This window comes from Tachysurus fulvidraco, chromosome 12 (genome assembly GCF_022655615.1).
Source record: "Tachysurus fulvidraco isolate hzauxx_2018 chromosome 12, HZAU_PFXX_2.0, whole genome shotgun sequence".
NCBI classification, from domain to species: domain Eukaryota; kingdom Metazoa; phylum Chordata; class Actinopteri; order Siluriformes; family Bagridae; genus Tachysurus; species Tachysurus fulvidraco.
The window spans coordinates 12,112,592-12,129,870 of NC_062529.1; the positions used below are offsets into that span (position 1 = coordinate 12,112,592).

Genomic DNA, 17,279 nt, shown 5'->3' on the forward strand with positions numbered 1-17,279 from the left:
AAGTCCATCCAAGACATTCCAAATGCCATTGTACCTGTCCTCAATCTTTCTCTTCTTCATCTTGCTGGTGGTGAACCCACAAGATTCTTATTTTAGCCTGAGTCTAAGTTATGTGGGTGGCCTGGTCACCAGACTCTACCCCCAGACCTGGCTCCGGGTGGGTCACACTAACCCTAATCCATGTAGGGTACATTTGTTCTTTTTTTGTACCTTTTATGGGGGTCTTTAGGTTTTCTCTTTGTCTACTCAGATCTGTTCACTGTGGGTGGTATTACTGTGGTAGCATAAAGATCCTGGTTACATAGCCCTCAGTTTCAGCAAAGTACACACACTATTTCTCCATGACATGGTCTCAATTCCATAATAATAATAAGTAATAATAATAATAATAATAATAATAATAATAATAATAAGTATACAGCAATACACAAATCCATTAAGATAACTTTAGAGAAGAACAAAAGGGAACAATTTCTGTGTTTCCATTATAGTGGGATTTTATACATTCATTTGTTTATTCATTCATTCCTTCTTCACTAACTAGGCAAACAATGGCAGGGGGTGGACACTCAAACACACGGCAAGAGGTGGACACTCAAACACACAGGAAGAGGTGGACACTCTCAAACACATGGCAGGAGGTGGACACTCTCAAACACATGGCAGGAGGTGGACACTCTCAAACACATGGCAGGAGGTGGACACTCTCAAACACATGGCAGGAGGTGGACACTCAAAAAGACAGCAGGTTTTTGGGTTGTAGGAGACCTTAAATGACTCGTACTGGGGTGTTTTATTTGGCAATATTTAATTTCTTCTTGATATACAATAACTAGATATACATGTACCTAAAGTAAAGATAAACAATAATAACAATACATGCATACAAGTAAATTATTGCATAAATGTGCTATGCAGTTGAGTTTCTCTCTTCTCTTCACTTCTACTCTTTTGCATGGTAAATATTAATGTAAATTAGTGGAGTGCGAGGCTGAGACTTGCTCTCACTCTCAAATCTGGACCAACATCTACATCAAAAACTTGGGTGAGTTTGCGGACGACAAGGAGTCCCCACAAATACAAACACACATGTGATACAACACATGATCTACATTATAACATAGAAGCTCTGGTTTTCACTGATCTTTTATGGTTCTGGACTTCTATTTGACATACTGCACCGGGTGATCCAGTATATTTTGACCTTATCTATAGACTAATTTAAAATTATTCCAACAATTCCTCGGTAGGCATGTTCTGATCTTCTGCTGTTTGGGTTATGTCATTATCACAAGATTACTAATGTCATTTGCATTTTCCTTTCTGATTGTAGGCTAATCTAAGCATTAACTTGCACGCCCACTTTTATAACCTCTTCGGGGCTCTTTCATATCCCCTTTCTACCAAAGTGGAAAATTACACAAGCCTTGACATGTCATATTAATCCAAGTAAATGTGCTAATTAAAGATGATTTAAAAACAATTCCTCTTACATTGATCTGGAATGAAATGTAAGTTCTGAACACAATTATGTTTTTATTGTTAATAACAATTAGGTTAATGCTTTCACTCACACACCTGTTATTTAGATTTACAGCATTTGGCAGACACCGTAATCCAGAGTGACTTACATGATCTCATTTTTATGCAATTGAGGGTTAAGAGCCTTGCTTAGGGGCCCAACAGTGGCAGCTTGGTGGACCTGGGATTGAACTCACAACCATCTGATTGGTAGCCCAACACCTTAACCACTAGGCTGACATATTACGTCAGAGAAAATGATAATTTGATATTAGATGTGAACAAATATTTTTTTATATCAGAAATATATATTTGTATATATATATATATATATACAAATATATTTGTATATCAGACTATATTGCCATTGCAATATAAACATATGTGAAACCTAATAAACTAAATTTCTTGTTGTTATAAATAATGTTCCACCCTTAGGGTATACATTTTTCTTATTCAAGCAACATCAGAAATACTTGGACAGATATTTTGGATTAAGGGATATTGTATAAACTTGATTCTGATTCTTCAAATTAAACCTTTAACTCATCATTGTATGACAACATGAAAAATACCTTAAAATCTATACTCAGGGGGAAAAGGATGATATCTATAGCTGCTGTAGTTACATTAAACAAAAGTTGCAAGAACAAGAAGCAGGAATTAACCATGTTTCATTATTTTCAGGTGAAGATAAAGTTCTCATACCACAGAATAAAATAAAGTAAATAAAATAAAAAAGACTCTTTCTACCTTTAAAAGTAAACTTATAACGTATGTGAATGATAAGGCTTAATCAAGACGTATTAATTGCCAATTGCCAAGACGTATTAATCTCTTCGCTAGTTTATTAGTTTATACTATCAGATTAATAACATTAATACAATAACATTAATCTGATAGTATAAACTAATAAACTAGCGAAGAGAATGAAACATCATCAAAGACTTTCACTTATCCATTGCTTTAAAATCGATTCCATCGACTCGTCTAAAAGAATCGTTTGATAAGAACCGAATCACCGAATCACTGTGGCTTTTTTGAATCGTACCGCTAGAGGTCGCGAAAGAGCTCTGAGCCTCTGTGTACATAACGGAAACAGCTATCAAGTCAGGCATGCGCGTGATGCAAATGCAGGGGGGAAAAAAGCCCGAGAAACACGCAGGGTTTATGGAACTGTAGCGGAGTCGCTTTGGGTACCGAAACGGCGTTTGCTTTCAACCAGCTTCACGCAACCTGGGAACAGTTTTTCTCTTTCAGCGACTCGGAGCTTCCAGCTGAAAACACGACGCACTCATGAAGGCGCTTTTCGCTTCCAGACGTGAGAGAAGAAAAAGTTTTCGAAAACTTCCCCAGTCTTTAATCCAGATCAGTGCAGGAATCTGGAGCTCTCAGGGATTTAAAACCTTTGAGTAAACACGGGATTCTAACTACACTTTAACCAGCTTCGTTTTTTGGAAGTGTTTTTGTTTCACAAACGCCTTTTCTGTATATATCCAGGTAATGTGTGATTATAATGTAATGTGCTTTGTAATATTCAGTGATTTGCATCTACATGTTACTATGCACACTACAGTGAACACGAGCAAAACAATTGTAAAGTTGTTTTGCTGGCAGTTGTGGTCCTCTGCCAGCTACATGATCGAGAGGCGGAGGATCCTCTCCAGATGTGGGGAATGGCAAGGCTTCCAGATGTGGGTTACAGGGAGCAACTGCAATAATAGAAAAAAAAAAAAAACAACAACAAAAAAACAAATGTAATTATTAAATTCTCAATCCTAAATATGATAAATTATAACCAAGCAGTTTTCTCCATTGATGATTGCTTTTGTCAGTTTATAAATTTTGTTTCTCTTGTCATGTTGAATTATTTCTATGATTATAATTGTGTACATTTAAGATACAAGTAAGACTTTAATGCATGTTTTGAACATTTAATTCTTTCTTTTTAACAGAGCTTGAAAAGCAGGAATGGGATGTGAACACAAAAGACTATTTCTAGGATAACATCTGCTCTGTGGACCTTCGAGATGAGACCCTGACAGCTCAGCTGAGACATCCTCAAATACACTTATTAGTGCAATGTGTACACCAGAGAGCACCACTGGTACTGTGTAACGAGAGCATAATTATACTTATTATTGTATAATTATGCTATTGGGATTACTATATTAGTGTGTAAATTCAGAACACAATTTTAACAAGTACTTCATAGCCGGTGTGAAGGACTGTGCAAGACTGTGACAGTTCAGACTCTGTTGAAATTCTATATAAACAACAGATGTCCATATAAATCTCTTATTATCTCAGAAAATCTGTGGTGTTGAGACACAGGTTTCAGACTCATCACTTTTAGGTTTTTACTCAGCAGTCATCTCAGTAGTAGGAGGCAAACCAATGTCTGCCTGCAGTAGTACACCTCCTTCACCCTTGCCCAAAGCCTACCTCCACTCCCAGCCTACACCCCCAACCCCATCCCCAAGTCCTCCGGTGGCCCTGTTCGGCCGCCTGTCCAACGGCAGTCACAGCGCTCCAAGCCCAACACTCTCCAGAGGTCTGGATGGACTTTCCTTTCTCCTTCAGATTGGCCTCACCAGGGAGACAGTCAGCCTGGAGCCACATGACCTGTCACTCAATGCTGTGAAAGACCTGGTCTGTTCCATTGTCGACCAAAAGGTAGATATTCTAAAGACTTTCTTGTTTACTATAACGTGATACAGATGTTCATTGATGGTCTTGTGCAAGACTGTTAATCCTCAACTACTTTTGGGTGTTGCTTTGTCTTAATATGTTGGCCCCAATTTACATAATATTACTAATACCTGTGTAGTTTTCTGTGTTACAGACGCAGTACAGCTTATGTAAATACACGTGCCTCAGCTTTAGTTTTGTATACTTAAATGACATAAATGCATTATTAGCTCTCTTGGGTGTAACAGTGGACAGGAATCAGGAAGAACTAGCCACTATTTTATATATAAAGTGCAAATTTATATACATAATACACATTTAAAAAGACAATTACATTCTGCATACGGACTGGTATTAATTCAAGAACTTTATAAAATGTCTAGATATAAAAAAAATTGGACTTAATAGTTTTTCTGTAACAGAGGAAGTTGCATAATATGCATAATGCGAAATGAGACCTACATGTCAAATAAATAGATGTAACTAAGTCTGGTAAAGTCTACAGTGTTAGACTGAATCTCTGCAGGATGTCTCATCTGAGCTGTGACATAAATTTGCTCCCTGTCTGAGTGCTGGAAAAGCAGAGAAATAACTCAGTAAGGTTTAGTTTAGCAAGCATTTATTTTAGAAATTGGATAGTATTTGTCTAATTTAGGATTTTCACTAAAAATGTTATGAGAGAACATTTTCATGCTTTTTTAATCAAGATTAATTCGAACATTGTAAATCTGAGAATACTTGTCTAGATTTATAATGGTAGTGTTTGGTCAGCAGGCTACTCATAAGCAGCTTGCAGCTTTTATCGAAAATGTGAAAAGAAAATAACCAAAATCTGTCAAAGGTTTTCTTGATTTTGTTTTTGTTAAAGCTGTACCAAAGCTGATGTGACTGACCAACAGTAGATTTCTGTCATATTAATTTATGTAAAAGGCTGTGACTAATCTAGACTGTGCTTAGTCTGTGCTATAATCACCAGGAAGTTGCTGTGGTGGAAAAAGCAACAAAGGGCATTAGTTGCTGATTAAAGAACACATTTTCATACCATCAGTTCAAAAATGAGTTCACAGAGAGATGTAATGAGACAATGGTGGCAGTGTAGATGTAAGTAATGACACTACTCTGAAAACATAATTAGTGGTTGCTTGTCCATAGGGAGAAGGTGGAAATTCTGATGTCCTCTTTTGTGTGACCAATGATATGGGACTAAGTACAATAATAACAGCTCCATTTAGTTATAATTGCACATAATGATTTAAAAAAGGAACCAGGAAAAGTGCTAATAGAGGACATTTGGAGTAGTCTATGATACACAAAGTGCAGATTTAAGAGTGGATTATAAGAGTGGATAACCGTATGTCAGGTGTACAGTACCTGTGCACCTTGGTGAATTTATTAATTCCAAAGTATGAAAGAAAATGTGTAGAAGTAAATGTAGAAGAAAACATATTCATTTTCTATTTCATTATCTTTGGTAGACTAGTTTCTTCTGTCTTCTGTTTAGGTTTCAAGATGTAGTGAGAATTGAAAAAAAAATGCTATATCTAAAACAACTCGTAATAAGCTTTAAGACTTTATGCTGTCAGACTGAATGTTGTTAATTTTCTACTCCTTGTTTTGGGGTTAATTTTGCCATTATTAACGTTGTTCTATCTGTGCCAAAGTCACAGGCTGCTGCTGATTATAACAGCTAAATGTTATGTGTTCAATTTCTATATAAGATTTTAGATATGCAGCATTTCAGTTCACCATCTACATGGCGATATGATCATTTTAACCAATTTTAACTAACTAGTTTGATTAGATCTGTGAAACAAAGTGAATTTTTGTACGCACACAAATTGTGTAACAAATTTTTTAACAGCTTTTGTTATGCATCGCATAAATTAACTCAGTTACACCCCTTTTACTAGACCACGCTGAGCAGCTCTGTCCAAAGTGTGCCATTTTTCACAGAGAACAGTCTGGCAATGATGTGATGATATAACCCTTTACCAGAACACAGTGAGCTCTGTATCAAAGCTAAGAGACAAGCTGCAACCTTGCATGGTTCCTTGTTAATCTGCTACACAACCAGACAGGTTCACATCAAGGCAAGTTCACATTCCTTCAGGCAAGTGTAATGCAGTGGTGAATGCTCGCTAGCTTGCGATCTGGAACGTGGCTTTAGGGCAGAATCCAGTATTGATATTTTCTTGATGTTGCATTCTGGCTTGAAGGCACTAATTTAGGAGAGAGACAGTGTTTTGGAGTTGTTTTAAGTATCATCTGCGTCAGTGAGCCAGTTTGAGTGGACACACAGAAAGATCATTTTTATGGAAAAACCAAGCAACAGTGTCAGTCTCAAAACTTTGTGTGCTGTTCTGGATCACCCAAATCCCATGGGGTGAGCTGAAAACCCCATGAGCTGAGATCCAGCCCAGCACCATCATATGGCTTTGATATCAGTGGAAAAAATGACTCTGAATTCTCCCATTCTCCTTACCATCTTTACTCATACAAGTGTGCAGGCGTACAGACACAAATACACTTACACATATGTTCTGCTATGAAAAGTGTTACATATTAATATCTCAATAGAATGAGCTGTGGGTAAATGATGTATATTCAGCCATTACTGTTATACAGCCAAAGAAAGTAAATGTACCACTATAAATTTCAAGCCATAAACATATTTATTTTTTTATTTAGATATTTTGTTCTGTAAATGACGTATAATTATTTTTCTGTTGTTTGTTGGAACTGTTTAAAATGGCTTTGTGATCCAGATGTTTAGTTGTAACACAATAACCTATAGTAAAAAAGTAACATAGTTGTAGCCTATTTAAAATTAGTGTACAGTACTATAGAACTTCAGATGTGGACCCATGGCTTCTCATTTTGTGGTTACTTGGAAGTTGTCACTATAGAGTTGTAGCATATAGACATTTTCATTTGCTCTTTTACCTCTGAGAAAAGCATTTTATTGTAAAGTGTTCAAAAACCATGTACTGCTTGGAACTTTACACAGATTTAATATTGTGAGTCGATCGGCCAGTTTTGCTCTTCAGAACAATAAAGTTGTTTGCATGTAAACTTTATGCCACCTAAAGTATAGCATAATGAGTGGGTTTTAAATATTAAAGTGACAAAGTAGTAGTTCTAACTGTAGGGTTTCTGTAAACAATTATTTTAAAAATTGTTCATTTTACTTGTGCAGCTGAGCTTGACCGCAGCGTTTCATTTGAATGGACTTTTGCTTCTGAGTTTGGTTTATAGTTTCACATGAACTGCAGTCACTGTAATGGAAGGACACTATGCAAACCACACAGGGCTGCTTTGACTTCCTGCTGAATGCAAAACCACACTTCTGAACCATTCACCACTGTCCTGTGCTCAGCTTGTATACAAAGCTTGTATGTAAGCCTTACTTGGTACTACTGCTAATTGCAAAGTGGGTCCATTATGCTTGGAGCTACAGTAATTTATGAGATCAGATGGATTGAATAAATGCTGCACATTTAGATTTAAGAAGAAAACTAAAATTTTTTTAAAAGAACTGCATGTATGTAGCACCAACAGTTTTCATTTTGTGATTGGTGTGTAACGGACAATGTAGAGCATGATGAGGGAGCTAAACATCTGATAATGAAGCACTTCCTGTTTTGGTGATGCCCCGGCTCTCCTCTGCCCGAAATTTCACCACAATGACAAGAAAAATACAGTATATTTTCAAGAGCTGATGTGCTTCATATTTCCACACACTGATGTTTGAGATGATCCTAACACATCACACACCTGGAGGCCTGGAAAATTAGGTTAGCACTTTCCTTTGGACAACTTTACCATAGCAAATGATATACAGTGGAATGTGGGAATTTCTCATAAGGTCTTGAATAAGTGGCGATGTGAGGGAACCACTGTATAGTCTGTTGCATTTCAGTGTGAATTTGGGAGGAGGGTGAATTTACTTTGGCTCAACTCGAATACCCCCCCCTCCTCTCCTGCTCTGTCAGAAAGGGATGATAAAGCTAGCTCGGAGGACAAAGGTTTGTAGCTTTTTTGGCAAATACTTTGGAAAAAGGCATAAACTTCTCAAAATCTCTCTGAAGGCACTTTTATGAAGACTAAACCTTGTGCCCGACCTTGAATCACTCATGCAGCTGGAAACACTGTGCGGTCGGATGTTAATGTGTTGCATAAAGGCAAGTAAGTAGTCATTCTCACTGTGTGATAGGTTAGTAACTTTCATTCTATGGGCAAGGTCTGTAGTTGGTCCATTTAATGAATACTTCATGCTTTGAATAAAAAAGTTCTACATGCCAGAGTAGGACAGTTACTTTATTCTGGGTGGGTCTGAATCTACAGATCTGTAATTAATGATTTTAAGCACTGTTCATTTTACTTGTGCGTAGATGGCTCTCTTACAGATTAGTTTCTGTTTAGTTTTAGTTTGCAGTTATTGTCTATGGCAGGAGTCTTCATATCTTGAGGTTCAGTCATTTTACATTAAATATTGCTAATATCTCTGTGAATGATGCACAAATTCTAAACCACAGACACATTGACTGTTCCCTCATACAAACCCCTGAGCTGAAGGGTTTATCAGTTGTCACTGTAGTTTGGGATGTTCAGTCAGGATTTATTAGATTTAAAATACATCTGACTATTTACATTTCCAAGGAAAATGCTGTCAATTTGTTCTGGCTAAGAGAAAAGGTAGAAAATCTGCCTTCTGTTTTTTAAGGAACTTTATCATTCCTCTCCTGCAGGTTCATTGGGAGGATAGCTGTCAACATTAAACTGTTACCAAGGTAACCCAGAACCGAAATGTTGGCAGCAAAAGACTTGAGACTTGAGTAAAAAGTGGGGGAGCACATGGAAACTGGAGAGTGCCATGATCATCCTGGCCAAAACTAACCGTAAAATGAACAGGAAATAAATTCCCCCAAGCCTGACCCCAAAGGTCTATATAGCAAGCATCTGCCTGCTCCTATGGAAGGAACGGTATTTAATTTTTTTTCATTCACTGTGATATACTGCTTCCAAAACTTTTACCTTGATATTTCCTAGAAACTCAGACTCAGAATAAAACATGTTTTAGTGTATAACGGTGTGTCTGTGCTTTGAAGCATGGAAGTGGCCTAAGCAGATGTGTACACAGAGTAAATTGTTCAGATCTACATAATGCTGTGTGTTTGTGTTGTAATACAATGTTAACAAAGTCAGTACAATTTTTCTAGCAAATGTCTTAAAGCTTTATAAAATAGTGTCAGACAGGGATGGTCTTGTTTTACACAGTAGTACATTTCTCAAGGAGAGCAGTGAAGGGAAGGGAAGTACCCTCTGTGTAGTGACTAGCATAATCTGTACCATCTGCAGTTGTGCTTTTTTGCTGTTCCTGCTCAAGTGCATAATGGAGCAGTTGGAGAAAACACTACCCTAGTCAGAAATCATGGATCACAGCAGCCTGACTCATTAAAAGGCAGGGTGTGTATGATTGACTGAGTGTGCGGATGATTGGTGATTATGCTTTGTGTCAGGCCCTGTGTGTGTGTGTGTGTGTGTGTGTGTGTGGTTGTGGGGGGTGACGGTAAGAGTCATAGCCTGCACCACTGCCACATAGATGTCTTTGCCTTGGCAGTACTTGACGGGGGCACATGGATGAAGTCAATTTGCCAGTCTTTAAATTAGGAATGAGGTTTTTCTAAAGCATGGCTGTTGCTGTGTTGGCCTGCATAAACATTTCCAGACTGATTTTAAGTAAAAAAAAAAAGTCAGTTTTAAATAAACGAAAAGTCATTCCTGTTTGTGTTTTTTGGAACATGTTAGATATTAATACCCGATTATACTTTTAATGTTGATGCAGGGTTATTTTCTATTATATATATTTGAACAGTTTATTCAATAAAACATCAAAACCCCTCACTATAAAATTCTGCATTTACGCTGATGGTCATATATATATAGAATACAGAAGGCTGTGGAAAATTTTGAGGCCAAGAATAGTGACTGTTTCTCACTTTCACTCTACTGACATTGCTAGTATCTTTATATGAAGCAAGCTTAGCAAGTTTATTCATTCATTCATTCATTCATTCATTCATTCATTCATTCATGTTCTACCGCTTATCCGAACTACCTCGGGTCACGGGGAGCCTGTGCCTATCTCAGGCGTCATCGGGCATCAAGGCAGGATAGACCCTGGACGGAGTGCCAACCCATCGCAGGGCACACACACACTCTCATTCACTCACTCACTCACACACTACAGACAATTTTTCCAGAGATGCCAATCAACCTACCATGCATGTTTTTGGACCGGGGGAGGAAACCGGAGTACCCGGAGGAAACCCCAGAGGCACGGGGAGAACATGCAAACACCACACACACCAGGCGGAGGCGGGAATCGAACCCCCAACCCTGGAGGTGTGAGGCAAACGTGCTAACCACTAAGCCACTGTGCCCCCCTTAGCAAGTTTACAAGGCAAAATAAGTAAAAAAACCCCAAATTTTTTACTCATTCAAAGCCAGTCACACATTAAAATCAGCTGCTTATTGTAGATTAAGCCCCAAATTATTTGAAAACAATTCTGACTTGTTAAGGCATGGACTCCACAAGATCTCTAAAGGTGTGCAGTGGTATTTGGCACCAAGACATTAACAGCAGGTATTTTACTTCCTGTAAGCCTTCCATGAATCAGACTTGTTTATCTAACACATCCCACAGACGCTCAATTAGATTGCGATCTGGGGAATTTGGACATCTTGAACACTCTGTCATGTTCCTCAAAAAAATCCTAAACAATGTTTGCAGTGTTGCAGGGGGCATTATCCTGCTGAAAGATTCCACTGCCATTAGGGAATACCTTTGCCATGAAGGGGTTTACTTGCTCTACTGCACTGTTTAGGTAGATGGTACAGTATGTGTCAAATTAACATCAACATGAAAAACCAGGAGAGGCTTCCCAGCAGAACACTGGCGAGAGCATCACACTGCCTCTGTCGTCTTGTCTTCTCATTCTGCATCCTGGTGCCATGTGTTCTTCAGGTAAACATCGCACACACACACAGCTGTACACATGATGTAAAAGCAGTGTGATTAATCAGACCAGACCACCTTCTTTCTTTGTTTCATTGTCCAGTTCTGATGCACATATCGCCATTGTAGACTCTTTTGGTGGTCAGGCCCACTCTGTGGACAAATTTATTACCATCTCAAGATGTTGTTGGTGTCTCCATATACTGTAAGCAATTTAGCTCGAGGTAAAGCTGCATAAAAATGTATGAAAACTATTCCCCTGGAATTGGACTTTGATTTTAGGGTGTTTTCACACCTAAGTCTGACCCCACTATTGATTCTTGTGGGGGTTGGAGCAACATATTCACAGACATTATTTCACATTCAGGAATTCAGTTCAAGTCGATGCATGATTTGATTGCAACTACAGTACATACATTATTGTTGTGCATGCAGGTTTGCAAAGTACTGGCATGTCAATTCAGCGAGCAGCATTTTTCCAGCAGTGAACAAGAATTTTTCTATCAGTTCTATCAGTGGAAAAGTGCAAAAGTGAGCCTGTCACATTGCTGCTACAGTCCTATAAATATCTAGTTTCATATATTTACAAGTCTTTCCTTCTCCTCTGCTGAACTTTCAGTGCCATCACAAAAGTAGAAACAGGAAATAATGTGACACGTTTAACCAGTTGTTACTTGCCATTCTGCAGAAAATGTACTGTACCAAGTGTGCAGAGTACAGAAAACAATACAAATGTGTTATAAAACAACATATATCATTTGTAAAATGATAAAATATAATTTGATATATATATCAAGCACTCACAATAAATGTGTCATTGATCAATTTTTTGGTTTTGGTACATGCAATGAGTCAATTTGGAAAGCTGGTTAAACCAGGTAACACTGGTTTCTGGTCGAAATCTCAATACTATCATACAAATAAAAAAAAAAATCTAGGTAGTTAATCAAAAATCTCATTGGGCTCAAATATATTTGTCTTTTTTATAGCCTACCTAATGAATGTTACATGAACATAAACGCAAGAGCACATCTCTATAAGGAAGTTGTTGGTCCTTGTGGGTTGGTTTGTTTAGGGGCGTCGTTGCATATTTAAAGGGGCAGGAAAACTTTGGTCTAATTTAAAACAGCAAAATGCGTATGCTATAATATATTGTAATAAAGTGGGAAAGGTGTTTTGATTTTGCTACACACTACTGAAAGAGATTAATTGTAATGTTTAAAACAAATATATCAATTGTTGCATTTGTCAGTTTGGCCTGAGCGTCCTATAATTTTTAGTTAGTAAAATCGTCACTAAAACCCGCTCACTAACATCTGACCATTAAAATATGCCACATGTTTTGGGGAGGAAACCAGAGCACTCAGGGGAAACCCCTGAAGCACAGGGAGAACATTTAAACACCATATACAGTGTGGAGGTGGAAATTAAACCCCCAACCCAGGAGGTTTTGCTAAACCACTGTGCACCCTGAATGTTCAAAGGCATTTAAAGGCACTTGCATTGGGGGCTGAAACTCAAATAACTAATCTCATTAGAAGCTTTTTAAGTGATTTTGTACCGATATTGTTTTCTCATTATACATCTCAATAAGCTTTTCCTGGTAAAATAAATGGTTAAAGGGTTAAAACACACACACACACACACACACACACACACACACACACACACACACACACACGCACGCACACAAAAACAACTAAAACTTAGACAAACCAAAAACATAAAGTCCTTGCTTACAAAGAACCAGATTCTTATTAACATGACTGAAATTTTCTTTGGGTAAGAGTAAGACACAAGTAGATGTTCACAGCTCTGAGATAGAATCTGTTTTGAAGTTGGAGTTGTTTTGAAGACTAAATGCATGCATCCTTTTACAGACAGTAATATGCTGAAATCTTAATATTCACGTCATTGCTTCACTAGACAGATCAGAGAGGTTAAATGTTAGAAATCAGTGAAAGTGCTTTGCGTTTAAAAACTGCTTCTCAATGAAATTATATACATTACTGCATGAGATCAGCCACAGCAAGTGTCAACAGTGGATTTGCTTCAGCAGCAAATGAGTCACATTTGGAAACCAGGAGTTGAGTGTTTTTTCCATATGTCGATGTTCTGCAATATTTTTCTAGTCCTCAGTTTTGTAGAATGCTCAACTACTGAAATATTTTAGCTAACGTTTACTTGACCTGTTTATAAAAGATTAATTTGTCTAATAGTTTGCTGCATATGATCAAGACTAATAACTGGTTAATTGGCATTCTAAACTTTGCTAAATTCTTAGGTTTTATAGTTTATTAGAAAGCAGTCAACAGACTTACTAGTTTTCTCAGGATGAATGATTAAAACAGTTGATGAAAAAGTGTGTATTGTCTGTTCTGATCTGAGCTGCACCTCACAAGCTTTCCTGAGCTAAAATGATGACGATCACTCACTGTGTCTCATCATAAGTAATGCTTGCTGACAGGATAGAAAGCAGGGTTAGGATGTACTATAGCATACTGTCCAGGACATCCTGGAGTTTAGTATAAAAAAACAGAACACATGGATGAGGTGCCATGATAAGCTGATCATGATTTCTGTCAAAGATCGAGACCTCCTTAACACGTCAAATTTGTAAGCATAACAGCACAGCGGTAGCCATGTTGACCCATCTGGCATCTCTGCAACAAGATGTAAGTATGTAAATCTTTCCAGTGGGAGTCCCTCTGGAAGTTACTCACACCATACATAAAGGATTTTCTCCATGACGTGTTGAAAGTGCACACAGATGCTCGGCACTATGTCAGGTTTCAGACCCCTTGCTGTTTAAAATGAGCAAGCAGAAGCCAAGAGTTCATGCACGGTTCATTTGTCAGGTCCATTCTACTGCTTCGAACTGTATGACACAAATTCTTCCAACACCCAAAAAAAGCCCAGATGTCACAGACACACAACAATGGAGCCACTGTTAGCACTCAAAAATGGAGAGATTTCCTCCAATTATGTTAATAGCAGCAGGTTATTACAATGAAATCCATATGGAGGACTGGCCTTTCTTAGTCTCCTGAGTTTGTGGTGCTAATCCTATCGATCAGCAACTTTTGGACAGATTGACAAAGCTGTTTTGTGGAGGTGTTTTTGTTAGACTTGCTTTTCCTGCCTGACTCCTTGACTCAAGTGATCGGCTGAACTGATAGCTCCTAAGCTAGGAAGTTTAAAAGGGTCTTGAAAGAAAGAACACAGAGTAATTTTCTTTGGACTGCTGGGTAATGTTGATGAAAAATTCCTTTCTGTCAGCAGGTAAACGAGGCAAATAAGTTGATTCAAATTTAACAGTGAGAGATTAAGATTAATTTATGTTTGTGTACTGTTGTTTTTTCCATCCATCTCATCAGAAGCACACATGGAAACATCTGTGCTTTATTTTTGTCACATTAGTTGATAAAAAAAGGTCTGCCTAGATATAATTAAAATCACCAGATAGATTAAAGATTTGCTACATGTTTGATCAAGGAACCCTATGTTTAATGGTTTGACATAAAACTTTAACATATTACATTTATTTCTTTAAATATCTCAGAGATACAAATTTTAAAACTTCTACATTTGATCTTTATTTCACTGACTTTGAAGAGACTACTAAACTACTACTACTACTACTACTACTACTACTACTACTACTACTACTACTACTACTACTACTAAACTGCTACTAAACTAACACTTCATTTAAAAAGCCAGATTGGGAAAGTTGCCACAAATAGTTGCAAAAAAATATTTTATATATTACACACAGATTTAGGCCCATGTGCTAATTTGTCAGGTCAGAATTTTTAGAAACCATTTAAGAAAAATGTATTATGTATAATGCAATGTTGTTGTTTTTTTTTTTCAGTGGAACATTGGAATAAATAGTTTGTTTGCTTTTGGTGTTACATAGTTCAATAAAGTGTCTACTCAACATAGAGCAAATAAGTTTTTCATCCACACTGTGTGATTTGACTACAAGTAAATGTCCATCACATTAAAACTTCTATTATTATAGGATGCATCACAATTAGTGTGATAACTCCAGATTCAGACACTGAATAAAATAATAAGTGATTAAACATTAATTTGGTGCAGTTTGTTCCTTACATAAAATGTCAGCTGTTCAGCAATACATACTATTGATATTACACTGATAAAACAGGGGCTTAATAGAGTGTACACAGGTTTGGCCAAATGAAATATTAACCATGTATAAACATGCTGTATTTGTATATCCCTGTATATTTTTCTATTAAAGCAAATATGAGTACAGGAGTACTCACTCTAATGAGTACAGGATTTTATTGTTGTGCCCTGTCAGTAAAAAGGTCATACATGTCTCCTTTATTACTAGTATTTATAGTAATTAGTAATGATGCTTATTTTGTTTTCTGTGATGGAGCATCTACAAAGGGATTTATAGTGAAAAATATTTCAGTCTCAAATGGACATGGAATGATCTACATCGATATTGTCAAAGGCAATTAAAGACAATTACTTTCCTCCCTTTAGTATTATTTCTTATGAAGTAATTCACTTATCTTGCTAATCCTAGCAATTTAAAAATGCCACCAAATACATAGCGATAACGATAAAGAATTGCATTCTAAAGAACTAAACAACAACAAAAAAATGACATTTTATTCATTTGAAATACTATGTACAAATAAACAGGGAAGGATCCAAAAGTTTTTCCCCACTGAAGTGAATTCCAGTAAAGTGCAGGAAGTTTTAAACAAATAGATCTTAAGATCAAAAGAGCCAAGCAGCAGTTCTAGTTTGATGGATGCCCTGCTTGGTTTTTCTACAAGTGGAGATTATCCTAGAGGCTGAGGACTGAAGTTGGGGACTGAGAGTGTGTATACAGTGTGGGTTAAAACTCGGTTGAAACATGAACCTTACAAAGGCTAATGATGGTGCATATGGGTTGCAAATTCGGCTGCTTCTGCTCCCTCTGCTCCAGCCGTGCTGTTTTTCTTGGCATGCTCCAGCCAGTGGTGAGCAGATAGTTTTATGTAATACACAGCCCATGGACTGTTAATCTGCTCATGCTAAGCTGCTAAGAGCCACTGAGATGTAAGGCCTGCTTTACTGTCCACTCGTTCAAGGCATTAGGGTGGTGTTCAAACTGCTAAACAACCTGGCACAGAGAAGCAGTGCAGATGCGCCGTAGTGTTATTTCTTTATTCGTAATTTACTTATTTCAGAAGTTCCAGAATTGATGTTTTGAAAAACGTTCTGTTAAGATGTTTCACCTGCAAATAAGCCATTTCCTTCTTTTTTCTGCATGGCTTGCTCTTGGCAAGATTCAAGAGATTACAGAAAGCTACTTTTTTTTTTTTTTAATCTGCTGACATGATGAGTGGTCCTCACAGACACATTTGTCATGTGTTGAACTTCTTCCATTCTTTTCAGAATTGTTGTCTCATAAGAGAAATGTGTGTGATTGCCTCAACTGCCTTTTTTCAAGGTTGAAAGGATTTTTGGCTCTGCAAGCACCATCTGTGAAACAGATCTTTCCTTAGAGGTTTTGATAGTGTATCTTGCCATTTGTTTTTAAGTACTAATTTAATAATATACTACTTAGTATTAGTGTAACTATGAAACGTAAACCAACCCCTAAATGTTATTAGGAATTAGAACTAGCTTAATCTCTATTTAAATTTGCACATGAAATCTAAGTGATTGATATTCCACAGTAGTTAGTTAGTCCATGGATCCTACCAGAATATTATCTGTCCTTCTATCAGATTTGTTCGTATTGTATCACTTAATAAATAAACATTGAGAATTACTAATAGCATAGTCACATGTGGTTAGATTAGCATGGATATGAGAAAAAGAGGCAGCTTACTTCATTGTCATTACTTAAAGAGGTATGCATAATTGGTGGGACAGAACAAGATTCCAAAATCAAGGGATGGGTCACTTCTTTGTTTGAGTAACTCTCACAAAAATTATGCCATGTATGCCTTTGTTGGATTTCTATATGACACTGAACTGCGGAACCACAGACAAGCAGGATATATAAAAATAC

General features: G+C 37.2%; 1 protein-coding gene across 5 annotated transcripts in view; it reads left to right on the plus strand.

The window, feature by feature from the left end:
* Nucleotides 1-2,598: 2,598 nt before the first annotated feature.
* The window catches only part of prkd3 (protein kinase D3), a 40,603-nt gene continuing 25,922 nt past the window's right edge, over nt 2,599-17,279 (plus strand). For 2 of the 5 annotated variants that reach the window (XM_047821383.1, XM_027172313.2), the window contains exons 1-2: nt 2,601-3,021; nt 3,477-4,197. In XM_047821383.1, coding sequence (XP_047677339.1) covers nt 3,919-4,197 — 279 coding nt within the window. In that variant the 5' untranslated portion in view covers nt 2,601-3,021; nt 3,477-3,918. Of the gene's footprint in view, nt 3,022-3,097; nt 3,279-3,476; nt 4,198-8,960; nt 9,196-17,279 lie in introns of those variants that run through there. The other 3 variants (XM_047821384.1, XM_047821385.1, XM_047821386.1) reach the window with 3 other exon arrangements.